At 32.3% G+C, this 16,837-nt stretch overlaps 1 protein-coding gene across 7 annotated transcripts in view; it reads right to left on the bottom strand.

Moving 5' to 3' along the window:
- Positions 1-16,837, bottom strand: part of RAP1GDS1 (Rap1 GTPase-GDP dissociation stimulator 1) — a 157,441-nt gene that overhangs the window by 41,232 nt on the left and 99,372 nt on the right. For 5 of the 7 annotated variants that reach the window (XR_008506558.2, XM_045880717.3, XM_045880716.3 and 2 more), the window contains 2 exons: positions 16,490-16,636; positions 3,032-3,160 (listed from right to left, as the gene is read on the bottom strand). Coding sequence is in view for 6 of the 7 variants with exons in the window: in XM_045880717.3 (XP_045736673.1) it covers positions 3,032-3,160; positions 16,490-16,636 (276 nt within the window). In the remaining variant the exon portion in view is untranslated. The remainder of the gene's footprint in view (positions 1-3,031; positions 3,161-16,489; positions 16,637-16,837) is intronic. The other 2 variants (XM_045880720.3, XM_045880719.3) reach the window with 1 other exon arrangement.

The following is a 16,837-nucleotide window of genomic DNA, read 5'->3' as shown; positions in this document are numbered from 1 at the left end:
TGCTCCCCTGTCCTCTGCCAGCCCACAGGAGGAAAAGCAAGGCTTACAGAAAGATGCTCCTTCAGATGGAAGCAGCACTAAAATCACCCTGAATCAGTTGAGTGGGAAATTCTCAATAAACACATTTTGGATAAAATAAATTGAAATAAAATGAAATAAAATAAAATAAAACTCTGGAGAGGGAATGAGATTTTAATACCACCAAATTCTGATCCTTCTGAAGATTCCAAAAAGCAAACTGGTTACTTCTTGGCTTTCTAATCCAGGATTTACACATCAAAGTTTTGCTAAATTAGTTACTGCTTGTCTTTCTTCCCAGGTCCTAAAATATTTTTGTGTCATCTCCTCTCCCTTTTTTTCTTTTCCCCTTTCCTTATGGATTTAAACCTTTAAAAAAGTATCCCTTTACTGTAGTGTTAGTTTCCAGAAGAAGTGAAATTAAATACAAGTTTTTATTCTAACACCTCTACCCCTAAATCCTAATATTTTAAGCAGAGAATTTTCTTTATAAAAGATTTTGGAGCCAAATAAAAAGGAAGTCCTATAAACTAGGACTCAAAGAGAACAAAAAGGCACAGCTGCATTTTCCTTTTTGTCCCCAATTCTGTAATAGATTGCACTTAAATTATTTTATATTTTGTCTTTATCATCTTTTGTGAGAAAAACCACAAAAATTTCTGCTGTTTAACATTTTTATTAATAAATTTGACTAAAAGTAACTCTAGCATATAGTGATATGCCATATGCATAGTAAGTAATATAAATGTGATGGGAACTTGGTATTTACCTATGTCAATAATAATAATGCTTTGTGGATTTCTTAACTTATTGCAATAAAACACACACTGGAAAAAGGAAAAGTATTCTGGAGCATATATATTCAATTTCAGTGTTGATGTATAACCTAGCTATTACATGGACATAAAAGACTCATGAAATAAACTCTAAAAGTCTTAGTATGTAAAGGAATATTTCTTTTATCCTTTCATCCTCCAATTGGGATAAAGGCAGTAACAGCTGGAAAGAGACTATGAAATTGGACTAATTGGGTGTATATCCATCTTTTAATACAGACTAGGGAGAGGAGGCTGAATTGAGGTGGTCTATGCACTTTCCCAAAGAAATCCTGATGCCTTAACATAAGCAACTCACATTTAATGGTGTTTATGTTTCTGTTACCAAGATTAGGACATTATCAGGGATTATAGCACGATTTCTGTTTTATTTCTACAAAGTATACCAGACACAAATTCCTACAATCCATTTTAATAATGGAAAACAGTATCTTGTAAAACAATGAACGAATCTTCTTTCATTCTTGGTCTTACGTGAATTTATGAAAATAAGATAGTATGAAAAAAAAAGAAAAGCAGGAGAGGATAGAAAACAAAGACATTCATAAATACCAGGAGATGACCCACTGAATAAGAATGACTTTTTTTTTTTTTTTAAGATTTTATTTATTTATTTGAGAGAGAGAATGAGACAGAGAGACATGAGAGGGGGAAGGGTCAGAAGGAGAAGCAGACTCCCTGCCAAGCAGGGAGCCCGATGCGGGACTCGATCCCGGGACTCCTGGATCATGACCTGAGCCGAAGGCAGTCGCTTAACCAACTGAGCCACCCAGGCGCCCGAATAAGAATGACTTTTAACACTGTGCATCAACTGTACTAAAAAAAAAAACAACAAAAAAACCCCCAAAGTTCCAGTCTCATGAAAAGAAATTCAATCTAAACATGCTGCTGTTCTTTAAAAAAAACAAACAACAAAACTGACTTTTAAAAATTAGCTCGTGTTGCTGTTTTTTTACAAAAAAAAAAAAGACTTAAAAATTAGCTCTGATAAATAATCTCCATTCATTTAAATTTGAAGCATTTAAAGTCTAAGCTAAAGAAAGTACTGAGATCAAGATTTTAATGTGTAGTATGTAAGAACATGAGCTCTCAGAAAATCCAAGGTTAGAGTCCTGGTGCTTCCGTTTACTTATAAAATGGGTATAATTAATAGAATTAATTTGTTTGTTTTAGCTATTATATTTAGTTATGACAAAACATCCCCTTATGGGGACAGTGAAATGTCCCCATAATACAAAATTTATTATGAACGTGGCCGTGGGATAGATTCAGACCAGGAGTTTAACTTTATAAAGAATCACAGGAAGGAAGATCAGAAAGAAGAGAGTACTATTAAGAATATAGAGAAAAATAAAATAGAGAAAAGAGACAGGGGTGCTGGAGTCATCAGTTCTCTTCTCTGTTATGACTGGGCTGTGTTTCCAGTACTGGTCTGTTTCTGTCTGCCTTCTGATTTTCAAGGGTTTCTCATAATTTTTTCTAATGCTGTTATAAGTATATTATTATGAAAAAGTCCTGTATCATTTTTTTTTTAAAGATTTTATTTATTTATTTGACAGAGAGAGACACAGCGAGAGAGGGAACACAAGCAGGGGGAGTGGGAGAGGGAGAAGCAGGCCTCCCGCCAAGCAGGGAGCGCGATGCGGGGCTTGATCCCAGGACCCTGGGATCATGACCTGAGCCGAAGGCAGACGCTTAATGACTGAGTCACCCAGGAGCCCCAGTCCTCTATCATTTTTAGGGATTTTCTAAAAAGGGGGAAAAACCTTAGTCTGTTAGGTTCCTTTTTAACCTATAAACAATTTATATAAAATGTAATAAATTAATAATCCTTTATTTTTGTCCTAGAAATACAATACTTGATTTCAAGACCATCTCTCATTTAAGAATACTAAAGTCAAGTGGAGATCGTTTTAAATATTCAACTCTATTAAATAATATACAAGTGGAAACTTTAAACGTTGATAAATAAAACAACGAGGGAAGCAAAGGAGCTCCAATTATAAACAATATAATCATAGATATAATTGGACCTACTTTTTTTTAAACACTGAAGTATCTACAATGCTTCAAAAAAATAATCTACATGGATCTCCAGGTTGTTAACATCTATAGGAAAAGTTATTGTAAGTACATTAATAAGTTAATTACATTTGTGGTTCATGACTAGGACTTACCAAGTTCTGCTAAGTTGCCAAATGCAACAAGACACATTTCTGTAAGAGCTGCATTTTGGCAATGGATGCCCAATAATTTCACTAAGGTAGGTATAACACCCATATTGATAAGCTGAGCTTGAAGGGAATCTGTAAAAAACAAACAAAAGTGTTTATGTATCAAATGAACATGAGTAAGAAGAAAGCACCTCTTATTCTCCCTATTGCAAACTCAATACTATTTCAATTACAGTAAATAAGATTAAGTCCATCCATACAATTGTATGAAAAATCTTAAAACATTAGTTCACAAGAGTTTTGAATCTTTTCAACGACTAAAAGAAATTTAGAAATGAACTCAAATAAAATGTCAAAACATAATAAAAAAAAAACCAGGGTCGTATACCTTTGTAGAGTAGGCTTTAAAAATTTATAAATAATTAAACATTACCATTGCTAGTTATGTGAAAAGGTTAGACAAAGTAATATTTGTATTATAGGAAAGCAGAATATACGAAAAGCATAGAAAAACAAATTTAATAAAGACCAAGAGAAGAATCTTAGAATCCCTTAAAAACAGCTGCTTCATAATAAAGAATGAAAAATATATATAATACACAAAAATCATTTTGATTATTTGTAGCAGAATGTTCTTCGATGACTGCTAGGAAGGAAAGTAGTTTTTACAAGGAAAAAATGTGTTACTTAAAATATTTTTCTTTTCAAAGTTTTAATAAGAGTGACAAGCATTTTAGTAAAGAAAAGAAAATTTGGCTTGAGAAGTAAAGAGAATGAAATCAATATGCTTTGTCATCATTGCTTGCCTTCATTTTCTAAGAAATTGATTAGTTTTAAAGTACTTAACAGGCCTTGGATTTCCACAACGGCTCTTCATGAACAAATTATGACAGAATACCTGTAGCAAAGCTGAAGGTAAATAAACCAAATGAAAATCAAAAGTACTGCCTCTTACAAAATGCTAAGAAAGATATAAACACTTACATGCCTATGTAAAACATTATTACTATTAATAACTTTCATCCAAAGATACAGGAATGCTTTCAAAATTCTGTTTCCTTTGAAAATTATATGTCATTTTCAAGCTAATAATTTTCTCCAAATTCTTTTTAAAGTCACCTACTGGGAATCTAAAGATAAAAATCCCATTTATTACAAACATTTTCCTTAAAGCATGCATCCTTTGACAGTTTGCTTACTAATCTCTTCATCACTCTTTCTAGTTCTTAATCAATTGATAAGGAGGTGGTTGGGTGATTATCAAACAAGAAGGTGGGTTGAGCTGCCTCACATTCCAGTTGATTATATGCCTGGCGGTCTTTGTAGTCAATTTTTCCTGCTTTTAGAATAAAGTATCAAGGGATAGCCAACCGACGCTTATCACCCTGAAAACTGATGAGTGGGTAATTACGCATACTATCTGGTTCAGTTGGGGGGGGCCTATAACCAAAACAAGAAAATAGGCCTGGGAAAAAGGGAAGTTTACATTTAGAGTTCAAAGAGTCTAAAACAATTTCAAATTTTGCAATGGAATTATGAAATCTGGTCCAAAAAGCGACAGAAATAAAAGACTATATTCAACTAAATGATTTGTTCTTATGCCTTTAATGTTAAATATTTTTTCTTACTATACAATTCAGCAATTGATGAATGATTCACAGTATCTGTATTATAAGCAAATTACTTATGTTAAAAGGTATAGTGTTATGTGTTTTATCGGCAGAATACCTGTATTATGGTTATAGTATTTTTAACGATCATGCACCAATAAGCTTTCCAAGTCAGAAATTATTTTGATTACTTACCAGTAAAGTTCCTTATTATTGGATCACCTTTGCAGATCTTTGTTCTTTAGCAGTATTTTTAAATTTCATTTATTTATTTACTCATTTTGACTACCTCTTCAAATACTGCAGAGCTGTTGAATCATTAAGTTTCAGGTATGTAAGCGTGAGCACTAGCGCATGCATTGAGTGTGAGTCAAACTCCACTATATGTCTGCAATATATGTAAGCATCACACACACCCCCTCAGTACTGTTGGCACAAACTATAAAAATCCAACAGTCCAGGGACATCAGAGAAATAACAAATTTTATGGAGATAACTCAAGAGGCGAATACCACTTAGAAGATGATGTTCTTCACATTCTCCTAACTTGGCATCTCTACCACTTCCTTGGACTGCTTTTAAGGTATCATGAATTTTGGTTCCAGGGAAATGAGGGACAAAAAAAATAGGAAATGTTGCATAGTTTCATAAAATCTTTGGCATACAAATTGAAGCAGGAATATTTGAAATTGTGGTAAATCAGGAGAAAAAAGAAGTATAGCCCAACGGCATTTGGTGTGAATCACCCTAATTCATGAAAATCACTTTCCTTTGGGAAAATGTGTTTTAAAGCTACCCAGGAGCCAAATTAATTGTATACTCACATACAACACACATACCACACACAAGTAAAGAGAAAAATTATATAGTCATCCAATGGACATACTCATTTTTGATCACTTGGGTGCTTTCTTTTATATCCATCTCTATGAGGCTAACTAAAACAAAAATTACACTCAAATAACTCTAAAGTCTGTTCATATCAATTGCAGGCAAGTCATTCTCCTTGGATAATGAAGGCCCAGATGAGGAAAAAAACTTTACTCAAACAGACTGATACAAATTTTCATTTCAAGATAAGCAGGCATCCTAGAACATGGTTCTCAAAATGGGGTCCCCAAAACCCTTTCAGAGGATCACAAAACCAAAACTACATTCATAAAAATACCAAGATTTTATATGCCTTTTGTACTTTACTGATATTTACACAATGGTGCAGAAACAGTGGTGGGTAAAACTGCTGGGGTTTTATTATCAATCTAGTCAGTGGCACCAACTTCTGTTGGTGGTCATCATATTCTGCCCCATCACACATTCACAGTAAAATAAATGCTATTCTTCTATGCAATTTTTTTAATTTTGCAATTTTTTTTTTTTAAGTAGGCTCCACACCAACATGAGGCTTGAACTCACGACTCTGAGATCAAGAGTCACATGCTCTACACACTGAGCCAGTTAGGTGCCTCAGCAATATTTTTTATTTTGAAAAGTTATTTTTCATAAAAATACATGGTAATGTGAGTTATTAATTTAAATGCAATATTAAATAATTTTTAAAATTGTCTCCATTTTAATTTCTAATATGGTAAATATTGATAGAGATGGCCCATATTTATAAACAAAAATTCTATAGGGTCTTCTTCAATTTTTAAGTGTCTAAAAGAGTCCTGAGACCAAAAGTTTGAGAACCACTGCCAAAGGATTACCTAACTTCCATAGGAGATGGAAAACAAAACAAAACAGAACATGGAATAGAGATTCTGAAATTCAATGATGTGCTTGGCAAATGAAATAACAGGAAAAGAAATAAAAATTAAAAGCATGGTAGGAATCCTAGATTTTGGTGTTTGGATATTTTGAGCAAAATTACATTAAGCACCTGATCATTTTATTTTGCTTATTTGAGCAGAAACTCTACTTAAGCCTAGGAGAATATTCCATGGTTGGGTCTGTTTGCCTATTTCAGTTACAACTTAGTATGTTATCAATAGTTTTTTTTGGAGGGGCAGGGCTAAGTAGGGGTCCTGTTGGTGTGGAATAAATTGGTATTAATTCTTACTGCTGGAAATAAATGATTAAGTTTAATCACTTTTTCTTATTGCCCAAAGAAAGCTTGTGAGTGGATTTCAAAGGATGGTAGGTGACACTCATTATGGATGGTATCAGGAGTATGACTTTTAAATCAGAGACTAACTGGAAGACATTCTTAGAACCAGATATAGTTCACATTCTCTAGAATTGAAAAAGTGAAACAGTGCAGGACTGAGAATTTTGGCATCCTTCAATGAATACCAGCAACTCCAGGGGAATGTTTATCAGAGCTCAACAAACACAATTCACAAAATGCAACCCAGGCTTGTACAGAGCAAACACTTATGTGTGAAAGACAGTCTTTAGACAGCACAATGTCATAAATGTCTGAAGACTTTTAAAGATTGCTCCTGACACACATCACAGACAAATACTGACCAAAATACAGAATTACAAAATATCAAGATGACACAGGCCCTACATGATCTATGGGGAGGAAGAGGAAGAAAGGCACTGAGGGGGTGCAATACAGATGCATATACAAAGAGATATAAGGCAATCAACGCATGCGCTGGTGTGAACACTTACCTACCTACATTTGAATTTCAATGGTTCCAAGTTCTTCAGGTCACACTCATGGAAACTCCAAAGAATGGAGATCTGGAGAGAAGATCTTAAGTTGAAGAACCTTTTTCCCCCTGAGTTTTAAGTTTAATGTTTAAAACATTGGTATAGATTATAGGTCCAGAAAAGAATCCCAGTAACTCAATTGAAGTTACGTTGATCAATTACTATAAAGAATAAGTTTAAGAAGACTGCAACACATGTTTACCTTATTCATAAGAAAAGGCCCTTATAGACAATATTATAAGATTATTAAGCTTATCAGTAAATAGGACTTAATGATGAAACTGTCAAAAAAAGATATACACAATTCAAAATACATAGTTTCTACATTAGTATGTGTATATAGTATGTATACTATTCATACTATAAGGAGTACAATATTCCTATTTACAGGCTTGTATAAAAACCATCTACAATCAAGTGAATTATCTACAGTTGAAACAATAAACACAAGCAAATATAAATCTTGATGAATTGTAATACAAATTAGATAAAAGCCATTTGGGCATAATAAAGACTGAAGAAAATTGCCCCTGACTAATGGCATATATATATATATATATATACATATATACACATACACACATACTTCCAAAAAAGGACACAAAAATTAAAAATGATGTAAAACAGTGAATAGAAATGTTAAGTTTAAACAAGTTGTAGTGGATTAAATAGTGAAAAGTAAACTGACTTTACAGCTCCCAAGAGGATGATTCGTAGTTAAAAACTTTATACATCCACATGTGCATGTACACAGTTTTTCAGTTACTTATTACTTAATATCTTTTTGTTTGGTCAGGAAAGTGGAGAACTTTTATCTAAACCTAGTATTAAGCATTTAAAAGTAAAAATATTTACATATGTTTAAAATTAACTTCGATTCAAGCATTTTAAAAGCCCTCTTTAAACAAAACATGCATTACGTGTTCTACACCCAGATTATCCCTATAATTTGAACCCCAGGTTATACATTTTAATGACAAATAGTAATTTCAATGAAAAAAAAAAGAGAGAACCAAAATTCATTAGCACTGAGAATACTGGAGGTTTAAAACAACACATGTACACAATTCTTGTTTTCTGACAGTTAAAAAATAGAAAAGAATTCAAAAGTTTCTTCTGAAAAGAAGAGTCTCTACAAGAGTAAAATCTCCCTTTTGTAAAAGTTTTAGAGATAATGACAGAATTACGAGTGAGTATAATGTAAAACAATAGCAAAAAAAAAAAAAAAAACAAAACCCCAAAGCAAAATCACAAGAGAAAGGAAAAATGTTTTATTATCCTTAAGAGACCTACCCATATACTGTTCTCAACCCAATGACACTTAGAGTGATTATGTCTTAATCTAGTAGATAATTTTTTTCCCCCTGGGCTCACTTCAGGTTAAATTACTACTACAGATCAGCTCTTGTAATGAATACTGCTACGAAGGAAATTTCTACAGATGTATCTACTCTGATTAAAGGAAACTCTATGCTTTCATCTCAGAAAGAAACTGGTCTTTTAAAGATTAAGACTTTTTTGTTTGTTTTCTTTTAAGATGACTACTGCCAGCCATTGCTTAAGCAGCTCTTAGTGGGAGAAATATATCCTGTCTCTGATCTCAAATAGCATTGCTGAAGAAAGGCCATATCCATGGATGCATTAATTTAAACCTACATTTTTGCACAGCAAATTAAGCTCAGTGCCATGTTAATGTACATCTCAACATGTATACCTTACAAACATACAGAATTTAAAAACATAAAAATTCTTTGTTTTACAGAAGGATTTACTGGCTTAAAAAAAGAAAACAAATAATACTAGTTATCCTGGAGCATTACTATTATTAATTTAAAATTACATGGAAATTCTTTGCAACACACAAACTATGTTAATAAGATACATTACATAACCATAAACCAAAAATTTCTGGCCAATCCTCATTTTTCAAACAGTATTTACTTAAAAAATTTTCATTTAACAAAATATAGGCAGTTTGGTCTTAACTGGATTTTACTTGTAGTTAGAAGACAGGATTACTAATTTTTATACAAGTGATTCTACATATGATACTTCTCTGCCTTGAGTTTTTCTCTGAATGGCTATTTTAAGTAGTCCACATTGAAGATGGACTGATAGGTGGCCAAAATCCATTATTCATCTCTGGCTTTAGCCTTAGCTCTTGGAAGGCCAAACATCTGAATACTTCAGTGTTATTTCTGGCACCTACAAACCTGTACATGGTCAATAATCATGGGCTTGATACCATCATGTTTCAACTGGTGTAGTAACATCAATAATAAAAACAAGGCCTAGTTTTCAGTTTTGCTGTTACTATCTAAATATTCATTTTTAAATTTAGGTAAGCATTCCATATATAGAGAAAATCTCCCTATGTGCTTCATATGCAGAAATTCTGTCAGTTGAAATGTAAATGTACATTTATATTGCAATACTTAGAATGTGACAATAACTAATGATGGTGAACAAACTATACAAATGTAAAAATTAAATCAAGGCAGAAAAATAGAGATCAGATTACCTATCCTCTTTAGAATTTATAACATAAAATAAATGTCAGGAGCTGTTTTTAATTTTTAGTTACTTAATTTCACTCAGGCCATGAATCTTCCAAAAAGAAGTCCAAATTGGGAATTCTTTATATCTAGTGATGATGAATTAAAATCAGAAAGCCAACCCTGCCACCTCAAATTTTTACTATGAGGAAAATCTTGAAAATAATATTCAATAACATCTATGATTAATTATCTTCAATCCAGACATAAAGCAAATAAAGAAAGAAAAACATGTTAGAGAATAAGGAACCCCAAACATATTTTGCTGCTCTATTGCCTTCAGTTAAAAATTGGTATCTATTGGGGCGCCTGGGTGGCTCAGTCGTTAAGCGTCTGCCTTCGGCTCAGGTCATGATTCCAGGTCCTGGGATCGAGCCCCGCATCGGGCTCCCTGCTCAGCGGGAAGCCTGTTTCTCCCTCTCCCCCTCCCCCTGCTTGTATTCCCTCTCTCGCTGTGTCTCTCTCTGTCAAATAAATAAATAAAATCTGTAAAAAATATATATATTTAAAAAAAATTGGTATCTATTTAGTATCACAATGCTATATGCACCACTATAATCTGATTTTAAGAAAATCTAGGAAGCTGAAAATCTTAAGTATTGTTTCTGTAATATAATGCCAAACTTTAAATCATTAAGGAAAAAACTATAACAATCATTTCATTTTTTTGTCATAAAATTTCAGATTCTTGCATTCAGAAGTTCATTCTGTAAATGGTCAAAGCTAAATATTAATGCCACTACTTGACCATGTGGAATTACACCAAATGTGCATTTTGTACACTTCTACTAAAATCCAAGTTCTTAGTTTATCCATTAAGTAACAGCATTATTATAGCAGTTTTTTGGAAGGATTATGATGAAAAGTTAAGCTAGTCTTATAGGTCAAATTTAATAGACCAAATTAGCAGGAGGCACAAGAACAACTAACCGTTCTGTCATTCAGTAAAACAATTTGTTTAAAATGACATTTGTAGCAGAACTTCTTGAGCGCAACCTGAGTAAATTTGAATGCTGTTAGACAAACAGTAAAAATTCAGAAATTTTTTACAAAGAGAAAACAGTAAATAAAGAATTACCAATATATGTTTTTAAATCCTAAAAACTTCTCAGCTGCACGATAAAAGTTTTTTAACACAATTTGTTTAACACACTAGAGTACTTTAATTTGACAAACTAGGCTTCAAAAGATGCAAACTTAAAAGCACATCTCCCAGGCCTTTTAAACAAGGGAAAAAAATGAACAGAAAATACACTGAAATGATATATTGGAAAATTAATACAATTATGGGAAAAAAGACAATAAGTTACAAAGAAAAAATTTTACATTTTGATTTTTTTACCTTAAAGTTAGGCAAAAAGTTTTTAGTATTTAGGAATTATATGTAATTATTAATTAGCTTGTACCCATAGTAAATAAACTGTGGAAATAGTTCCTCACTTACGCAAAGCAAATCATTTTCTAAACATCTAATATCTAGGAAGTATTCTTTCTTACATGTAATAAAGTAATACCAAAACATAAAAATAAACAAGTAGCTCAGGCGAAAGTGCTATTAGTTTTTCATCAGGATTATTCCTTATTCATTTCTATTCTTCCTATTTTAAGTATGAAGAAAAAGTAAGCCAAGTTACAAGACTGAGGTCACCAGAAAAATGAATAATAGTTTGATTAAAATTGTGAAATTGTTGCTATTGGTTGACATGAAGGTAGCAGCTAAAATTAATTACATATTAAGTAATCTTCTAGTTACAGAGAAAATACTTTACAGGCCTATTTTAAACAACTGAATTTATGTACGGGCTGAATACTTAATTTCAATTGTTACGCTCCAGGTAATAAACCCATGCCTTTGAGTTGCATTTCCTCAAACACAGATGGCCTCCCTTCAAACAGTTCAGTTATCATGAGTCTATACAGCAAATACATGTGAGAATTATTATAAGAGTATCCAGAGAGATTTTAGGAGCCATAAAAAAAGAGAAATTTGTCTTTCAATAATAGGGAGCTATTAAGATACTAGAGAAAAATGAGCTCTATTTGAAAAATCATACATATAAAATTAAATATAGATCACATGTATACATATATCATATCCTCAAACTGATATCCCGAATATCCAATATATATCATGTTCCTCATCCATCTATATATATATATGACATATATAATATAGGTTACATGAAGAAGCGAGTCATAAACTGTGTATATTATGTTAATCATTTTAGAAGGAAACCAATTTTTCCTTTCTTGATGGCATGTTTATTTCTTCTATTTTTCTCTCTTATGGCACAGCTTATATAAAACAAGTAACTTTAGTCCTTACTTTAGTGCTTACCATCAATAATTTTCTTAAGAATTATAACAGACTTCTCCCTGTATTTTATTACTCTAGCATAGGTATATTAAGAAAAAAATTAAATTCTTAATTACAGAGTTTTCCAAGAGATATTTACTGATTAATCATGGTCATCACGGTTATTACATATTACATGTAAGATAATAAAAATGGTGAAAAATTTTTATGAACAAGGTGTTAAATAACTCTGGTGCTTTGCTTTTGATTACTGGTTTGTTTCCATTCAAATTGCAGTCAACTTTCAAGTATACATGTGCAGATTTTTTGTTTGGGGATCACGTATGGTAAATTTTTCGCACCATCATCAGGATGTTTTCAATGCCACTTTCTGCTACTACAATGAACATGAATAGGGAATATCAAGTAATATAGTGGGCAAGAGTTTGTAATGCTTCTAAATTAATAAAGGAAATACATTCCAAAAACCCATTTTTCTTCCAAGTATTGATTTTGTTAATAAAAAAATTTTAGACAATACTAAATATCCAGAAGTCAATAAATATTTGCCAAACTTCTACTATAAGCTAAAACGGTGTTATGTTTGAAAATAGATCTGAACAAAATTTTTAGCCTTCGCTGCTATGTTTTGGCATTGGGCAACCAAAGCTAGAAAAAAAGATACCCAAGAAACTAATGAGATAAAAATATCTGTAATAATAGGTCTGAGTTTCTTGTTTATGGGTAAGTAATAAATAGATGAAGAAAATATAGGAAGCTCAGCATATTTCCTAAAAACTGAGTATCAAATTGTCAACATGCTTTGCTCTAACCACAACTGTCAAACACTCAGACTATTTTGGAGAGCCACAGAATTGAAGAGTGCTTTTCTGCCATGTGAAAAATAGGTATGATTTTTCCCAAAAGGATAAATTTTATTTTATTTTATTTTTTTTTAAAGATTTTATTTATTTATTTGACAGAGAGAGATAGCGAGAGCAGGAACACAAGCAGGGGGAGTGGGAGAGGGAGAAGCAGGCTTCTTGCCGAGCAGGGAGCCCGATGTGGGACTCGATCCCAGGACCCTGGGATCATGACCTGAGCCGAAGGCAGATGCTTAACGACTGAGCCACCCAGGCGCCCCAAAAGGATAAATTTTAAATGATTTTTATTGAAAAAAAATTTTTGTCTTATTCTATTTAAACATGATTTTATTTATATAATATTATGGATACAACTTTTCTGGCTAAGCAATTATAACTTTCTCTATTCAGATATTCCACACTTACCAGTTTGGGTATAAAAAATTGTAATTGCTTCACAAATGGGGAAATAAAAGAATATACCCAGCTCATAGCTTAAAAGTGTACATTCCAGAGCCGGTTCAAAAATTATAAAACTCATGAACCTTGAGTTTTATATAGTTTTATCAAAGGGTACAAAAATACCTTTAGCACATACGTATTTTCATAATATATCTGTCTTGCATTTGGTTAGGAATTTTTTTTTATTCCCTATTTAATGGATTTAAAAATTGGATATGCTCACAGTTGTCTACCAGATGGACAGGAAGATAAATCTTAAGTCTCAGTCTGGTGTCAATTTACTTTTAGGACTAATATACAATTTGAAAATATTATCATCAAAGAAACTATGTTGGTGGATCTTTGTGACCATTTTCAGCACTCTCATATCTTTATATTTAAAAAAAATTATCTGTGAAGCTAAAGCAATAACTTCTTATAAGTAAGGCTTAAGTTACTGGGGCTTAGGACAGAGTTAATTTTTCTGGTAGAGTAACAATTTATCACTCAACTATTCTATTCAGTTACTAGCAGAGGCTTATGTACTGAAATTCAATAGTAAACACACATAAAAAGGAACTTCATTTTCCAGTGCTAATAAAAACGCTTCCTGAATTTCAAAAGGCTCTATTTTTTTTTTTTTTACTCATCTAGGGGTATATGATCAATATCAAATGATCTGAAGTTAGCCAAAAAGACCTAATATTTAAGTACGCAAGTCTTTAAACACACATTTTAAAGAAAAGAGTAAGTAATCAACAAAAACAGTAATTATTTGCAATAATTATGTAAAACGAAAAGAATATAATTTAAGTTAAAGAGTATTATGGAGAAAAAGAATCACTTCACAAACTATGATCCCCATGACAGGCAAATGTAAATGCAAGCAGAGGAAAGAAGATAGTTAAACATTTGGCACCTGTTTTTTAAAATACTAAAGATAACTTTACTTCTATTTTATCTAATAAGTTTTGAAAGCTTCATTCCAATCACAGTTTTAGAATGATGGAACAAAAACACTTCTGCTCCAATAATGTTCGGAGAAAAGTTAATCAAGGTTTCTGAAGTATCTAAGTTATTTGTTGATAATACTTGCATGCCAGGAAAAAAGCCTACCCTCAACAAAACAAATATATTATGCATTTCAACTGTGGACTCTGATTGTTGTTAATTATTTCCTTCTCAATACACATGTCTACATATTGTGATACCCTACTATACGGACTCAAAGGAAACCTCAGTCTCCTCTGGATTAGAATTAGTGATACTTTTAAAGACCATTTGGCCATTTGATATGCTTTTGTACAGATCTTTGAACAACGGTTTTCTCAAACGACAATGAGTTTAAATCCATAACAACACTAATTTTTTTATATCCAAAGCTGCTCTAATAACTTCATGGCTAGTTTCTTTCATTTATCTTTCTAAACCATTCTCTCACTTAGCATCTTGTCCCACTTTCTCAGGTGTCCAAGATGAACACACGGTGAAGATGGGTGTCCAAGATGTCCCAAATGAAGCTAAAGCAACACGAACAACTGGCCAATGATTTCTTAATGCAATTCAGATATGTGTGCATTATCGTCAAATTTCAATTATTTAGGAACTAGCTATTCATTTTGTGGATTACCCAGACTCTCATTTCTGTTTCTCCTGTTCATTTTCTCTTCAAAACTGATTCTACCACAGGGGAAAAAAAAGTAGTGGTAGCTGACCCTATAAAGCTACCATTTGTTACTAGCTTGAGTTTAATAGGCTATCCATTTGACAAATAAAAACTATTTCTTACTATTATTGGAAATTTAAATTCAGAGGTTATCTGGTATCCTCTGTATAGGATGTGACCTGAGGACACATTCTAAGTTTAGCTCGTACAGTGCTAAAAAAGCACATGTAATCCAACATTTAAAAATCAGGTGTCACATGGAAAATTAGATTTGCAGCTTCCCCCCCATCTCCAAATGAAAGATATGGCAGTATTTGGCCAAAGTGCCATTAGAAACTACAGAGTAGAGGAGAGTAGTGGCCCTCCCTGTTCAATGAGACAAGGGCTGCAGTCCTCACTGTTTGTGGTTGTCCTTAACACCAAGGCCAAATGCCAGTAGCCATTGATCATCATGTTTATCTTTTTTTTTTTTTTAATTATTGAGAATATTTCTTTGGACTCGTGACTACCAAAAGTGAAAAATGAAAAATATGCCTAAAGGTCCATGTGTTTCTAGAACACATGAAAGTAAAGAATGATATTACATGTTCAAAGTGCAAATAAAATATGTCTCTGTCAAAGACTACAGCTTAAGATGCCATTATAAAACAAACCACAGAAAGATATAGCCTAGAAACCTATCAGAATTTTTGAGTGTTGGATCCATGCTGTAACTCATATGATACATTTTCTGTGACATTTAAAAGTATAGTGAAGCTTTCATATCACCATTTTTATGTTCATTTAATTAACAACCATATAGGTTATCTGAAAATTCTGACATATCATTTGTTGCTAGGTTCTAAGAATGTTTTACAGAGAAAAGAAACTTCTATTGACAAGTACTTATTAAATTTCTAAAATCAGAAACTGCAATTACTCTGAACTTTTTCTAAGGCCAGATTTTATTAAAAGATTTTTTCTATTCTGACGAGTAAATCTAGTATCTAGATAAAATAATCTTACTAATATAGTGTTTGTGTTTTAAAGCTACTCCTGGCATTAATATAAAGTAATAAACATGAAGCTATTTTAAATACTGTTTATTTTTAAAATGTGAGTAAGTGAGAAATATTAAAGCATAGCATTATGTTGTTTTGGTTTTTGGTATTAGTTAACATGGGTAACCCTTCAAAACCTTGTCCCATTTAATAAATTAGAACATTCTGTATTTTTGAAACACTGTGATTTAATGTTGGCTAATTATTAATTTTATATGCCACTTATGAATTCTTTGCTCATAATTTTTCTAAATATTTTTGGTCTGTGCTACAGTAATGATGATTTTTAATCTCCCCCAGAGATAAAGCAAGTTTTCAATTTTGTTTACCATTCTCATTGCTATAGTTCATCAGCATGCCACAAAAGACAGTCAAGAGCTTCTCATTGGCGGGATCTGTTATACTGCACAGTGACCTTAAATGGTCAATTACAATCTGTGCACCACCTGCTTGGTCAACTGCACTTCTGCCCTCATCTGTAAAACAAAGAGTTAAATTAAAAATAAAAGAAAAAAGAAATGTACCTTACAATTTCAAATATAAAACATAACAATGTTATTCCTTACTTAGTGAGTAAGTAGAAAATAAACCTAGGCAGGGCATTAAATATGTCTTTTTGGAAAAACAAAACAAGTAAACATGGAAATGGGGGTGGGATGGGGAAAAGAGACAATCAC

Source organism: Mirounga angustirostris, unplaced genomic scaffold (genome assembly GCF_029215605.1).
Source record: "Mirounga angustirostris isolate CCGP_5_RB_7025 unplaced genomic scaffold, mMirAng1.0.hap1 SCAF_2, whole genome shotgun sequence".
Taxonomy (NCBI): Eukaryota; Metazoa; Chordata; class Mammalia; order Carnivora; family Phocidae; genus Mirounga; species Mirounga angustirostris.
Note: the sequence above shows the minus strand (reverse complement) of the source record. Positions and strands in the feature narration are given on the sequence as shown.